Consider the following 16,135-nt stretch of genomic DNA (forward strand, 5'->3'; position numbering starts at 1 on the left):
AATGATTACACTCCGCAAAAGTGATGAATTTATCCAGACACTCTGCGGCTTCTGCCCAGCTGATTCTCTCCTTTTCTTCGGTTTCCTAATCTGAGTCACTCCCTTCAAGATTGTGTATAGGTTGAGGGTTTAATACACTTAGGATAATGTCCTCATTGGTTAGCTCCCGCTCAGTAGATTCATTGTAATCCACTTGAATCCGCTCTGCGAGTTCCTGTTCAAATACGTTATCCAAAGACTTGTTGTAGGTTACACTTCTTACAACATCCAAAACTTCAGGCACTGATTCGGGATGTTCCTCAACAGTCTATGGTGTTGAATCAAATGTAGGATCCGCAGTTTGCCAAAGTTTTCCCCAACGCCGTTGTAAAGAACTACTTTTACTTAAGCCGCATAGACAGCATCTGGTACATTAAAATTTTTTGAAATTCAGTTACATCGCACTGAACGTTTAACAGGCTGCGAACTAAAGAACTCCTGTGCAAACATTGAAAGTTCTGGATTACCCCTTGATCCATTGGCCGAATAGGTGACGTAACATCAGGGGGCAGAAGAGTAGCAAATATTTTAAAGAAACTAACTCTGCTACTTGTGGATGTGCTTTACAGTTGTCCAAACAAAGGATGGCTTTTCTGTCTTCTGGTAGACCAAGATTTTTCAAGCTATCTTTAACTTGAGGCACAAAATGATGAGAACCAGTCGTTTAATAGAGTGATGGTCATCCACACATTTGACCGAGTCTTAATGAACAGGCAAGTTTGTAACATTTAAAATTCCTGAGGTTTTCAAGATTTACCAATTACAAAACTAGTTATTCGGTGGCTTCCAGACGCATTACCACTTAGTAAATGTGTCAATCTGTCTTTTTTTTTTACCCTTTAGCCGCCTTTTCACCTCCCGCAGTTAAGAGTAGACGTTGGTAAGCACAGCTATCGTAGGCCTGTTTCATCAGCATTGTAAATCTGATCAGCTGTTACATTAACTGCGATTTCTTGAAACTCATCTTTGTATTTTTTCTGCTGAATATTTGTTTGCTGCAAGGTCTCTGGTTACATCAAGTCTTCAAATTCCATGCCGAAACTTAAAGTATCTGAGCCAACCATCAGAAAAATTGCATTCACTTTCTGCAACACCTAAGTCTTGTCCAAATGTCTTTGCCGTTTCAATAACCACTGGCCCTGTTATCGGCTTTCCTTCACAGCGTACTGTACTAAACCGTTTGCACAAGCTAATTTTTCCAGTTTTGGTGTTTTAATGTTTGTCTGGGAGCCAATTTTTCAGTTGTTACCGAGTGAGAAGCAAATTTCATTAGTTAATCTTTTTGTTTATGTCATAAATGGTTGAAGAGCCAATATAAAATTCATTGAACAAAATATTTCTATTCTCACCTTTCTCCGGGCATTTTATGATTTCCAGTTTCTGGTTGATGGTAAGTTGCATGCTAACGTTTCTCTCCTGATTTGGAACTTGAAGGTTTTGGCTTCGAGAACATTGTCACTGTTCAAATACTAAGAGAACTTCCACCGGGCACTTTCATATGTATGTACATTACTGCACTACTGTAATACGGATCCTAGATCGCAAGAAAAAATACTGTAGCGAAAAGTACTCTCAATCAAAACAATTAACTGAACCTGTGTGTGGTGACAGCCAACAATGCCGATTGTGTCTAACAATTGCAGACACGTAGTGGACACTTCCAGGTGGTTTCAAACTGCGCTGTGTGCTTAAACTGTCACAAACGTTAAAAAACCTAAAAAGATCCTGGAATGGTGCCGGACAATCGCCGTTCCAGGCTGTTTAGATGCCGAACTAAGGGAATTATACTGTATGTCAGTTTCACCATACAAGTTATAACATTCATGAAGGTTAATTTTTGTTTAGTTCACAGCAATGTTGAGTCACAAGCAAATGGCTGAACAGAACTTGATGAGAATCTGGTAACTACAATTTTTCAGCGCAGACATCTAGGCGCAATTGCACTGTCATTTGTTTGCCTCGAGCTGGCTTCTCGTGATTGTTGTGATCGTGCGGTGGACAGGGCTGCCAACTGTTGACCTTAAGAACTAGTCTTGCATTGTTAGGTGCAGTGGCGCGACTTATGAATTTACGGATCTTGTACGGTGACAAAGCCATTGGTCCGGATTGGAGAGGTCCGGCTAATGACAAAGATTGGTCTGGATTGGTTAGGTCCGGCTAGTGACAAAGCCATGGGACTACGACCAAGGAAAGGGCGGTCCAGGGCGTCAGCCCCTAGATTAGGGCCGCGAAGCGGCTGTTAGGCCTCTAGCATTTAGTATGGCGATAGAATCAGTTGTGCATTTATTGATCGCGTGTTGGTAAAGATTCATTTTACTCGATTGTTGGGAGTGACATATTTGTCTCAACCACTGGAAATGCTGCTGCATAGTTAAGCTTTGAGCAATGGCGTTGGATAAATTGCATTCAGTTATAATAGTAAAAGTGCTTCTGGGGGACGGCGGGTGGGTCCCCCTGGCTATCGCAGTGAACACATCCACCTCTACAAGGTATTCCACGTAAAATTTGCAACATATCAAATCCTTAAGATGCTATAAAACTGATGTGCATGATGAATTTCTATGGAGAATCTGTATGTAGTCAGGCAAAAAGGCACTTCAATCTAGTCAAAAATAGTTATTCACCCTGGGTGAAATTGTAGTTTAGGAGAAGGCCTAAAGTGTGATACTGAAATACAGCATTTTTATCGCAAAGAACGAGACTGATTTTAGCGAAGTTGGTGTTGAATTAAAAAATTAAATTGTTTTGCCTTCTGGGCTGAACTGCAAAGTCATTTCTTTTAACACCTACCCTCTATTGAAAACACGGCATATCAGTTATTCTATTGTAACTTAATTTATTCTCCAGATTTAGTTGTTGAATAAATGCGATACTTTTGTTGCCAGCTGCACATCAGCAATGGAACTTCTGACGTGGGAAGTAGCTGCTGGTTCTAGGTTTGTGAAGGTTAGTAAAACAAATCCAGAAGAAGAAATGCCTTGTACATGCATAAATAGCCCAAATTATTTGTTGTATCTGTGGAGTGTTAACTCAAATCGCGAAGAATCCTCTTAAGAAGCACTCAACTATTTGGGGTGCAAGGTTGGCGACCAGGATGAGAAATTGACCTCCTACATAGGCTGTATTTCACTCCCGACAGGCTGGTTAAAAGGATGTCACATGCCCTTTACATTTCCCATGATTTGGAAGGAACCCTCAGATCACACAAGAGACATTACTCCAATAAAAATACCGTAACTGGAATACCTTCGAAAAGAAAAGAGGTGCACAATAACCTAATTTACAATCCATAAGGCTTGTATGTCATAGTGAATACCCTGTACTAGTGTCTCCAGAGAATATGACAAGCTGAATGGTGACCAACACGAAAGAGGATATATGCATGCCAATCAACATTTCAAGCCCCCTGTGAATCTCGAGCCATAATTTTGTCTCACTGTGTGTAGAGTGTCGTAAACAGAATTAAACGGCGATCTCAATCTTCTTCGCAATTCAAATTTCCCAGAGCTTTTACAGTTTCCCGTTGCCTCTCGTTTGACAGGCACACAACACAATGTTTCGAGTGATACCTACCTCCGGTCGGTGTGGATGTCAGTCCATACAGTGTCACTTTCCACCACTGCTTCCTCTTCCTCAGGATCGTCGTTTTCTGTGTCACTTTTCCCATCAGTGGACGTATCAGTATCTCAAATGTTCCACTATTTCGTCACCGATATAATTAAACGTCTTTCCTAACCAAGCCATGTTCACGTCCCATGGAACAGTTTACCACCATACAAAGACCAATTTACAAAACGTTATCAGAACATGGACAATGGAATTCACAGAACACCTGTATCGTAACGACAACTCTCAAATTTAGTAATTTCAATATACATATGCACAAACAAAATCCTTACGAAGAATTTGGCGCGGACCGCAATGAAGCAACACGAGACAGCTGTCGGACTGCTGCCTAGGCACGAACTACCCGACTGGCATAAGACCGGATAAAAATGAATAGGACAGCAATAATCGCATCTAATATGAATGGAATTGGTTTTAAATTACGATAGTATATGGCAGAAGTAATTAAGGATAGCCAGACACCTATAGGCAGCTAACCCAATGTAGGAATACGTTTAGAATTACAAGAACGCCTAAAGGTGTCAAACCCAATAAAGGGGTTAAACCCTTACCCCTCGAATTAAAGCTCTGTGTGCTGTCTACTACTCTTATTTAAAACTTAAATTTTTATCCTATATGACCTGTATTCATCTTTCACGATTTTGGAGATAGCACTTGCTTTTAAATGATGTTAGGCTATACACGTTTACAGCAAGCAAATAAAAGCAGTATGTGGAATTTAAGAAAATTATTTTGCATTATCATCATAGTTATCGCATACCGATTGGTTTCGTTAATAATTTCAGGGTACAAATTATCGCTAAAAAGCAATTGAAGAACTCTATTCTGTCTCTGGTCTCATACCTCTCGGTAGTTTGTAGACTGAAACCACTGTAAACGGCGATTTCTTGAAATCTGGATATGTGGATTTATAATTGTGCAAGCCGTCAGCATCTGGTAGAGCCAGCGCAGTTAAACAACAGCTCTGCTTTTCTTCTGCCTGCTAACCAGCGATCCTTCATCTCCAGCGCATCTCCCACGGCACACCTTACCTGGATCAGAGGTGCGCGCGGCTGGGTACGCAGTAGTTCATAAAGCAAGCTTGGCGATAACACGTCTCCCTAACAGTGCACTTTGAGTTGCGACTTGACCTGGGCGAAATAGTGATAATATGCCTCCCGTCCTTTCAAAACTATCAGGGTCGAGAAATAGTGTCCAACGTGTTACAGTTCATGCAGAAAAGCCGATTAAAACAAATTTATTATTCCAGCCAAAAAAGTGCACGAGCGTGTGAGCTGCAACTCGTGTGTGTGCACCGTGAAGTCCGTGAGGAAACGACTGCTACAGGTCCAGGCAGGAACATTGGCATCGTTCAATACACCTCGCAAAACAAGAAAAAAGTGTCCACGCGCCAGATTAGATGATCGAGATGTGCGTTGTTCGAAGGACAATCAATGAATTTTATATAACTGAGAAAGAAATTCCGACTGAAATCCGTGTTGGCAAAACTAAAAAAGGGGCCAATGCAGTAGTTTGCGAAAAATTTTCAAAGAAAAGGGTAGAAACTAACAGGTGTTTGCTGACTGAGCGTAATGCTATTTGAAGTGCTCGAATCACATTTTTGCGTTCTGTTACTAGTTATCGTCAGGAGGGTCGCCCAATAGTTTACAGTGATAAAACCTACATTAACAGCTCCCACACAACACCGAAGGCTTGGTGTGACACATCTCCTACAGAGGGTCTTAAATCGCCGATATCGAAAGGAAAGCGCCTTATTGTTCATGCAGGCTATGAGCTGGGTTTTATTCCGAATGCCCTCTTAATATTTAAACCAAATCAGACATCTGGCGATTACCATTGAGAAATGAATGCCACGAACTACATGAAATGGGTGAAAGAAATGCTTCTGCCAAACTTTCCACCAAAATCTGTTCTTGTTATAGACAATGCATCCTATCACAACATTTAGTATGATAAATGCCCTACTTCTAACGCTCGCAAACAGGAAATTCAGAACTGGCTAACAGAGCACAACATACCTTACGGAAATGATATGCTGACGACTGAACTTTATGAACTTATAAACATCAATAAGCCTCGAACTAAGAGCTATATTCTGAACAGTCTTTTACATGAATACAGGCACACTGTTCTTCGCATGCAGGCTTATCCAGATTTGAACAGCAACAAAAAAATCTGGGGTGATGTGAAACAATGGGTGGCACAGAAAAACAACCTTCAAGCTGGATGATAGAAATCTCAGTAAAAATATAGAAAGGGAAACTCAAAGATTATTACATAGAATGTTACTTGAAATGCTTCCCATTTTACCTTGTAATGATCGAGGAAGAGAGAGGTGTTCAATACGCTTGCCAGGGACCAACCTGCCAGTCCCTAGCAGTACATTTACTTTTATAATAAGAAATACTGTTTTAGATGCCATACTCCATTGCTTATAACGGTGATTGGTTCATGGTAGAGCCTTAGTTCACGGAACGAAGAGGATGACGTCACTGACACCTAGGATGAGGCCGAGAATTTGCTACCAACCACTGCCACATACTGTCCGCACGGCAAGAAAAAAGTATAGCCATATCAAACCAACAGTTGGCAGCATTGTCGTTCCTCTCGGTGCTCCCTCTCAGGGTTACCAGTGCGACAGTGAACTGACTTGCGCCACCTAGCGGTCGCTCGTGTTACTAAACCGTGAGTGCTCCTTTCTGTAGGCTCGCCAAAATCTTTGCGTTCAGAGATTTTCTGAAATTGGTGCGGAAGAGCGGGGTTCAGTATGCCGTCATGTCAGAGAGATTGAGGAAATATATACAGTCGGACAGCCTTTTGAAAACAAACTGAGCGCCTAACAATTAATGTGACTAACAGCAGCAGTGAGGATGAATTTAACTCCGGCCTTAGCTCTTTACATTATGAGCTCTATAAACATGATATCTTTTGTGACGTGTTTTTGCGAGGCAACAGAATTCTTGTGATAAGTTCTTGTTATTCAGGATTTGAATAAAGTACCATAACTGGTATACGAGTGCCGCGTTTCTATGACATTAAGCAATGGATTATTATTTATAAGTTTCATTTTCCGTATTGTTTGGATTCAATGTATAGACAAGAAAAGTGTTCCACCCATCAATGCTTATTTACTGTGAATGTAATAATCCATTCAGAGCACAACTTACGGAAAAAAATGTTGAAGACTGAACTTTATGAACTTATAAAGATCAATAAGCCTCGAATAATGAATTCACAATAAATAAGTATTGATCGGTGGAACACTTTTCTTGTCTATACATTAAGCAATGGACTCGCGAAGTGAGAAAATTTACCATTCCAGCTAAAATATAAATTGAAAATTAAAAAGTCTGTTACAGGAGGGTTCATACTGGCTATAATTCACCATTTATCTTTTGTATGAAGTTTTTTTTGTAAAATGTAAGAAATAAACGTATTCTTTTAACAAATATTTCCATATGATCATTTCATTAGAGACCTTTATCTCAAATTACTAGGGTATCATCATATTTGCATGAAATAACATTACTACTGCTATAATATGAACTTTAGTTGGAAAGTTTTCTTAATGTTAATATAGACGTCGCTAACATTCCAAAATTATGTTGCGTATAGATGTTCACGATTTTGTAGCTGCGTTACCAATTGTGCTATACGAGAACTGAATCACACCAGGTTAAAGCTCTAGGCAATTTGTCGCTCTTAAGTGCAATATGAAATGGAAAAGCGACTATATGCAACTGTCTGCTCAAGCGAGGGAATATACGGGAGATGTGGGGATATTCTTTGCATTATACGGTATATAGTATGTGAACATAGCGCTCTTTACAGGCGTTAACGCTACTCGATTCCCTTTTGTGATCAAAATAGGAAAACTTCGGCCAACCTCAACAACAGCTCACATAATCTGGCAGCAGCTGCTTGGCGCTCTGGCTCTGGAGATTGGTAGGTGTGGCCTGTGAACTACGTTGAGACACTCGCACTCAAGTTTCTCACTAATTGCACCGAAAAGCTGTTTGACTGCGCGGGCTACACATGTTCGGTTACAGTTCACAAACCAACCCTCGTTAGTTCACTTTTAGGCATCGTGAAATGCTGTTAGATATATTCATTAGGAGCAGAGGTGCAGAAATACTGTGGTTTCGTGTGTTGTCTGACATACGACATGACTAGAAGAGCACATGGCGACCATGTTTGTTTACTATCGCTTGAGCTTTCGTGTGCATGAGTGGACAGCTGACAGCTACACTGTCATCTAAATAATAGATTTTTGATTGACTGTCAAACAGTATCTCGAATCAACAAAGTTCCACGCGGAACCAAATGATGGCAGTACAGTATATCATCATGTATTTTGTCAGCTAAGGGAGGCAGACAAGCAGTGGGCAATGAAATGTCATGTCGGGTCTCCCCCGACATGCGGCTGGAACTCTAATGTTGTGATGTCGAGCCTCGCTCGACAGACGAGTGGTAAGGATTAATAATGCATATAAAAAGTGCATTGACAATAGACCAAAAATTAATTTGTTCAAAAGTACAGTTACACAACACATTTGTTCAGTGTCGGATATTCACCCTTTACATAATACCGTAACTGAGGAGAGTTGTTAATACATCTTTATGGAATCCATAGACTGCCTGTGTTTCACAGTTCCTTTTGATTTGTTTGTGCAGTGATTGAAATGAGATGGAACCAGATGACTGGGTAGGTAATGTCATTACCTTCCTTTACTTATACGCTGAACAGTTCACGTACTAACCTGACAAGCTTCTGACACACACACACACACACACACACACACACACACACTGGTGCACTTTATACACACTCGTGATTTTCTGCTTCCTTTTGAAAATATTCATGAACATTGCTGATCCTTTTTCTACCCGGGCTCCTTTTATCCTTCCTCTTTGCCATTATAATATATATAGTGCAGTTACATACAACAGAGCAATGCAAATAGAAACAAACTAACATCACATCACACACCAATTGAAGAATGCAGGAAAGGACGCGGCAAGAATTACTCATAAAACAAGAATTATTCTTAAACTTATCAGGCAAGCTCTTTGTAATACCCACACGCACACTGCAAGGCTGCTCTGCAACAGCAGTCTGGAGAGCGAAGCGAGCGCGGCAAACTCCCCGGGAGACCAAGTAGTTCTCAGCGTCACCGCCGGGCGATCTGGCAGCGACATACTACCCGCACCCCACTTCCCCTGACAGCATGTAGGCTGCCCGCCATCAGAACAGAAAATCCTATATGTGTGGTGCGGGAATTGCAAGGATATTGGAGACAGCACAAACACCCAGCCTCCGGGCTAATGGAATTAACCAATGAACGTTAAAATCCCCAACCCGGCCGGGAATCAAACCCGGGACCCTCCGAACCGAAGGCCAGTACGCTCACCATTCAGCCGAGTCGTACAAGCAACGAACAAACAAAAAAAAAAAAAAACAATTGGGGAATTTATGGCTAAGAAGCTACTACAAATTAGGCCTACGCCAGCACGATTTAGTGTACTGATGGGTATTACCAGTGGCCAAGAACTTCAGAGAAACCTCAACTCTGTTATTGCATCTCTCTTTGCTGTGCCGTGTCTTTGAATTTGCGGTGTTATAGCATCTAGCAATGTCTGATAAAGTTATCAGGCATCAACCTCATACACTTTCTGTATTCTTCTGTATACTCTGTCGCAAATTATCTCAGAATTAATGTTGATGCCCCGTATCTCTCCTAAGAAGCTAGCCTGTTACCCATTCCCTTCTTTCCTCATTTGCTTCTTATAACGCTTCACTAACCTCTTGCATTAATATGCTTGCAAATGTCTAAACACTTCCTTACGATGTGCATACATCTTGGCACGGTGCTACTACTCTACTGTATGAGTACTCCCGAATGAACAATACGAGTGCCAACTCTACCAGACAGTGGTAAACGTAGCTACTCTACTCGCTACTCCACCCACATAAACCAGCCTTTATAAACACAACAAATGCATCTACTTGAATTAGTTATAAGAATATTGCATCATTCTTGCACATTAATTCATGTACATTATACAACTAGCTTGTTTCAAATAAAACCGCCAAGAGCAAAATATTCAGTGAATCTTTTTCTTAAAACTACGATGTAGATTCAGAAGCTGAAAAACAGTAAAATTAGTCATCTTAGCAAGGCTTTTACAAGGCCAACACATGAGGAAAAACAATAGTGATATCCCATGATACAATAGAAATAATAAAGAGCATACACATATTTAAACTTCTGAATACCATTCAAACATTGCCCACTATCTCATAACAAGGTATAGAAAATCATACCCAACAAATAAACAAAATATATGAAATGGCATGAAAACTTACCCCCAATGGATAAAATCTCGGCAGGTTATTAACTTTAACTTTGAACAAGCCTGTCGCCTTGGAAGTGGCTTTTTCCTCTCCATTTACTTTCGGTTCTTCCGATTTTTCATCCTCTTTAGTACTTTCATCCATTTTTGAATCCATTGATTCATTTTTGGAATCGTCAGCTTCAGAGGGTTTCTCCTCTTTCACTACTACTTTCTCAGTAGCATCGCCATCAACTTCCATAGCTTCGGGTTTAATCTCCGTTTGAGCTTCTGTAGCCATCTTGGATTAATGCTCTTCAATACACGTTAACCAAGTGAAATTCCTAACAAAAGATTAATATAAATTAATAAAAATTGACTGCAAAGGAAGTAAGACCTCCAATTCAGTAAAACTAACAAACACAAGAAGACTGGAATACTTCAACGATTATCTGACAGCGATCATTTACTTAGCCGGAGCAACGCCGGCAACAAAATATTGACCATCTATTCAAAATACGACTATCTACCACATTACAGAATATTAAACAAAGTTAATAATACAATCAAGAGAAAAATACGTCACAATACATTTCTTCAAATAACAGAACAGGATTAAAAGCAGTTGACTTACCAAATCAATGATAATCGCTTGTTCCCAAATCCTGGCAACACCAATGGCGGAATGGCGGGATGAGTGAACGAGAGATGGCTGCAAGCTTGGAAAACCGGACGGAACTCTGGGAGAAGAACAACTTCCAGCAAGGCTACCAACGTTGTCATATATTGTGTACTATAATTCCTTTCATTTGCAAAATATAAAATAACACCAAGTTCACAAAATTGGCATATTCGTGCCTCTAATTGCACAACATTTAATTTTATATTTTAATCCGTTATACGTAACTGCTATTATTTGCACTTTGATGTACCATAGTTGGCAATCTAAAACACTTCTATCATTTGTAACGTTATTGATTTCCTTGGAATAAAAATTATTAATTTTAAACTAAAAATAAATGGTAAAGTTACCATGAAATTAAAATAATTATGAAAAATATGACGTTTATCGGGAAACTAGAATCAACAAGCCAACATACCTTGGTTAACTAATTTTCCGCCTTATTTTGTATCGTCACTGAATAGAGCCCCACCTTGGATCCTTGAACGATGTCGTCGGCCCTTTCCTCTTTGCGTAGGAACTAGCATCGCGGGGAGGAGACGGGGTAATGGCGAATAAATTGCCCAGTGAGCTCGCAGTCTGAGCAGGACTTGCATGTAGTTTTATTTTTCAAAAAAACTCTTCGTTAAGGCATAACTCGTTTTACTTTTTAAAACATCAACCTGGTTTGTGGTTGAGTCATGGCCACAAGTTTTGACTTACGCTAAAACACGTAGCCTACTGCGTGGTAGATATTTTCTGAATAAAGTAGGCCTGTATAGTCGTTATGGGTTTGAAAAGTCATTATTGACTTCTATCTCTTCATTCTAAACGAATTTGGGGCAGTAGATGTATTCGACTGGGGTGGAGCTCTCCTTACGACTATTTTACAGTCGCTGCCGATAAGTCTTGAGACGCCGCTCCACATTGGTGGTTTTGGAATACTGACAAGCCGCTATCCTTTCAAATGCTCTTTCGATAATCCTGAAACTATTTTATCGTTCATATGCCACAATATTTTGCGAAAGAAAGAACAAATTCACACAGTAACTCTTTCATATGTTCTCTATTTGATTCTTTTCATCGTGTACTTGAAGAAATCACTAAGCCGAATCAAATGAAATGACACCTCACACAACGTGCCATTAGGCCGGAGTTGAGAGCCGGGTACGGCGATTATAGCACCTAAAAATGGTAGCTCTATTCACCGCAGATTTTTTATGTATACGATACTTTTTATCATAATGCGACACAGGAAATGCAATAACAAGTCTATAAACACATAAAATTGAAGAAACACTATCAAAAGAAAATACATACGAACACGCAACAAATGCACTGAATGTAGTAGGCCCTGTATTACATACTGTAAAATGTTTGAAGGCTACTCACCTGGACTGTACAGTTGTCATTAGTTTATGCTTGTTTGAGAACATGATGTTAATTATTTATGAATAACTGTCAAAAAACTATTTCCCTAAATATGACCTATCGTGGACACAACACTCATTAACTCAGCAGCACACACCCACATTTGTCACAGGTTCAATCAATCACTACTGATCTCTGTTTAGGGCAGTCACCCTGGTGGCAGATTCCCTATCTGTTGTTTTCCTAGCCTTTTCTTAAATGATTGCAAAGAAATTGGAAATTTATTGAACATCTCCCTTGGAAAGTTATTACAATCCCTAACTCCTCTTCATATAAACAAATATTTACCCCAATTTGTCCTCTTGAATTCCAACTTTATCTTCATATTGTGTTCTTTCCTACATTTAAAGACACCACTCAAAATTATTTATCTACTGATGTCATTCCATGCTATCTCTCCACTGACAGCTTGGAACATACCACATAGTATAATTTACGAACTTCATCATTCATTGTCCCTTGATACATACCACTTATAATAACAATATAAATGGTCCGTTATTGGACATTATAAATTTTCCAGCTAACTCATTCCTGGTTGCCAGCGTTTCACCCTCGTGTGCTAGGTTGGGCTCATCAATTGGTACCTAGCACACCTACCAAGACGCTGGCTAGTGCATACCGTGGAGACCACTGCGTACGCTACTTGGAACCACCAGCAGTGCCAATTCACTATGAGAGACTTTGTCTCTTTACCAAAAATTGATGCCTACTTGGCTATCACATGATATGGTCTAATAACGGACCATTTATATTGGTATTATAAATTTACTCATTCGGGATAAATATTTCAGATTCCCTATGGGATTCAACATCTATATCATATATACCACTTAGTCGAGCAGCTCGTCTCCTTTCTTCCAAATCTTCCACGCCCAAACTTTGCAACATTTTTGTAACACTACTCTTTTGTCAGAAATCGCCCAGAACAAATTGAGCTGCTTTTCTTTGGATTTTTTCCAGTTCTTGAATCAAGTAATCCTGGTGAGGGTCCCACACACTGGAACAATACTCTAGTTGGGGTCTTACTGGAGACTTGTATGCCCTCTCCCTTTCATCCTTACTACAACCCCTAAATACCCTCATAACCATGTGCAGAGATCTTTACCCTTTATTTCCAATCATATTTACATTATTACCCCAGTGAAGATCTTTCCTTATATTAACACCTAGGTACTTACAATAATCCACAAAAGGAACTTTCACCCCACCAACTAAGTAATTAAAACTGAGAGGACTTGCCCTATTTGTGAAAGTCACAACCTGACTTTTAACCCCGTTTATCATCATACCATTGCCTAGTGTCCATCTAGCAACATTATCAAGTTCATTTTGCAATTGCTCACAATCTTGTAACTTATTTATTACTCTGTATAGAATAACATCATCTGAAAAAAGCCTTATCTCTGATTCCACTTCTGTACACATATCGTTGAAAACATAAAGGTCCAACAATACTGCCTTGAGGAATTCCCCTCTTAATTATTACAGGGACAGATAAAGCTTTGCCTACTCTAATTCTCTCAGTTCTGTTTTCTAGATACATAGCCACCCATTCAGTCGCTCTTTTGTCAAGTCCAATTGCACTCATTTTTGCCAGTAGTCTCCCATGATCTACCCTATCAAAAACTTTAGATAGGTCAATCGTGATACAGTCCGTTTGACCACCTGAATCCAGGATATCTGCTATATTTTGCTGGAATCCTACAAGTTGAGCTTCAGTGGAATAATCTTTCCTAAACCCAAACTGCCTTCTATCGAACTAGTTATGAATTTTGCAAACATGTCTAATATCGTAGGAGAGAATGCTTTCCCAAAGGTTACATGCAATGCATGTCAAACTGACTGGCCTGTAATTTTCAGCTTTATGTTTATCACCCTTTCCTTTATACTCAGGGGCTACTATAGCAACTCTCCATTCATTTGGTTTTTCAAGTTCAGGTTTTTCAAGTTTTATTTTCATCATCATCATCATCATCTTCCTTCCAAGTATTGGACCATGTGACCCGTTACGGTCTTACATTTTACCTTTTGCAAGACTTGAAAGCAATCAAATGTCCTTCCGACGGGTTGCTAGCCTGAAGGAAGAAGTTTCATTTTCAAAACATTAAAATAAACATCCCTACAATTTCCACTATATGAAAATACATCTTTGAATCAAATATCAAGGTAGGAGTTAATGTGTAGCTTTCAATAACAATTTGAAAAATAGTATGATGGTCACTAAGTGAACTGTTGTCATTATTTTACATTTATTTGAGCACATAGCATTGATATTTATGAATAACAGTTAGAAAAAATATTTCCCATAATATGACAGATCTTGGAGACAGCACTCATTAACTCTGCAGAATACACGCACACTTGTCACAGAAATGACCAGATTCTTCAACTTTCATTATCAAAACATTCCTACAATTAGATATCTTGACAGTTAGAATGTCTTTGGTTTGAAGTTTGTAAAACAAAATCTTATCAACATCAATTTTGGTTGAAAATTCAAGTACATTTAGGTTTGTTAACTTACCCAATTTGATATCTTGTCTCCTTCACCCTATGTCTTGAAGGTTGTTCATCATTCTGCAATATATCCTCTCTCCTTTTTTCTGGCGATTTTTTGGCGGGTGTTGGTTACGACATATATAACGGCGGCTCAGGAAATATAGTTGGCACAGCATCACCAGTTATTATTGGCTTTACCCTAAGCACAGTTAAAACGGAACCGTCCGGTCTTTTTGCAGTGTCTACTCGAATTGTGTGATTTTCAGAAAAATGTCTAATACAAGCCCGCCTGGTGGCCATCATCATTAAGGCGTTGAAGTCTAAAAGGTCTGACACCGTGGTAACCAGTTTGAATCCTGTTGGTCGAAAAAAAATTTACAATCAGAATGTTGGCCAACAGGATAGGGGAGGTAGTGGTATACAATTCCTAATCACTAGATCGCATGCCAAAAGCCTGGATTAAATTCCAAACCTCTCCGTAGTGCTCATATGGAGTGAGGGCATATGACTCTGTTTAGTGTGATTCGTCCGTCGAATGGAGACGTTAAGCCTTGAGCAGACCCCTTGGTGCTATTCAGCAAGAGTAGATTATGTGCCAGCACCAGCTTTCACCCTCTCCCTTCCTACCATTCTATATCACATCATTAATTTTATCTCATTAACTCCTCTGATGAGGTTGACATCAGAAAGGCCATCCAGCCATAAAAACCTGCCGTGACAGATTCATCTCACCTCATAACTGGCCCCATAGAGAAATGGGACAAGGGTTGGACAAACAAACAAAACAAACATTCGGAAAGTTGTCCAACACAGACATAGGCATACCAGGTTAAAAATGAGCTTGGTGTATAGCATGAATCCATTTAGCTTGCTTCTCCTTATTGGTAAGAAACGCAAATGTTGAGATAGCAACTTCCTTATTTGAATGGTGATTGAACATACATTCAAGCACACTACACGTTCTAGGTGATTTCCAACTAAAGAGTAGCGTTACAAAAATGTTGCAAAGTTTGGGCTGGGAAGACTTGGGAGAAAGGAGACAAGTTGCTTAAATGGGTGATATGTTCCAAGTTGCCAGTGGAGATATGGCGTGGAATGACATCAGTAGATGAATAAGTTTGAGTGGTGTGTTTAAAAGTAGGAAAGATCACAATATGAAGATAAAGCTGGAATTCAAGAGGACAAATTGGGGCAAATATTCATTTATAGGAAGGGGAGTTAGGAATTGGAATAACTTACCAAGGGAGATGTTCAATAAATTTCCAATTTCTTTACAATCATTTAGGAAAAGGCTAGGAAAACAACAGATAGGGAATTTGCCATCTGGGTGACTGCCCTAAATGCAGATCAGTAGTGATTGATTGATTGATTGATTGATTGATTGATTGATTGATTGATTGATTGATTGATTGATTGAGGATGGTTGCCTAGTTGTACTTCCTCTTAAAACAATACCACCACTCCCACAGATAATATTGAGTTGTTTTTTGTTTTGTTTTCTACAAGTCGTTTTATGTCGCACTCACACAGATAGGTCTTATG

The 16,135-nt window shown here is 39.6% G+C and overlaps 1 protein-coding gene and 1 long non-coding RNA gene across 4 annotated transcripts in view; one reads left to right on the top strand and one right to left on the bottom strand.

Moving 5' to 3' along the window:
* The window catches only part of LOC136871773 (tRNA (uracil-5-)-methyltransferase homolog B), a 58,138-nt gene extending 47,355 nt beyond the window's left edge, over nt 1-10,783 (bottom strand). For both annotated transcript variants that reach the window (XM_067145348.2, XM_067145347.2), the window contains exons 1-2: nt 10,634-10,783; nt 10,034-10,343 (exon numbers count right to left, since the gene is read on the bottom strand). In XM_067145348.2, coding sequence (XP_067001449.2) covers nt 10,034-10,300 — 267 coding nt within the window. In that variant the 5' untranslated portion in view covers nt 10,301-10,343; nt 10,634-10,783. The remainder of the gene's footprint in view (nt 1-10,033; nt 10,344-10,633) is intronic.
* Nucleotides 1-16,135, top strand: part of LOC136872576 (uncharacterized) — a 317,281-nt gene that overhangs the window by 266,662 nt on the left and 34,484 nt on the right. The window lies entirely within an intron of this gene.

The sequence above is a fragment of the Anabrus simplex genome, chromosome 4 (genome assembly GCF_040414725.1).
Source record: "Anabrus simplex isolate iqAnaSimp1 chromosome 4, ASM4041472v1, whole genome shotgun sequence".
Lineage (NCBI taxonomy): Eukaryota > Metazoa > Arthropoda > Insecta > Orthoptera > Tettigoniidae > Anabrus > Anabrus simplex.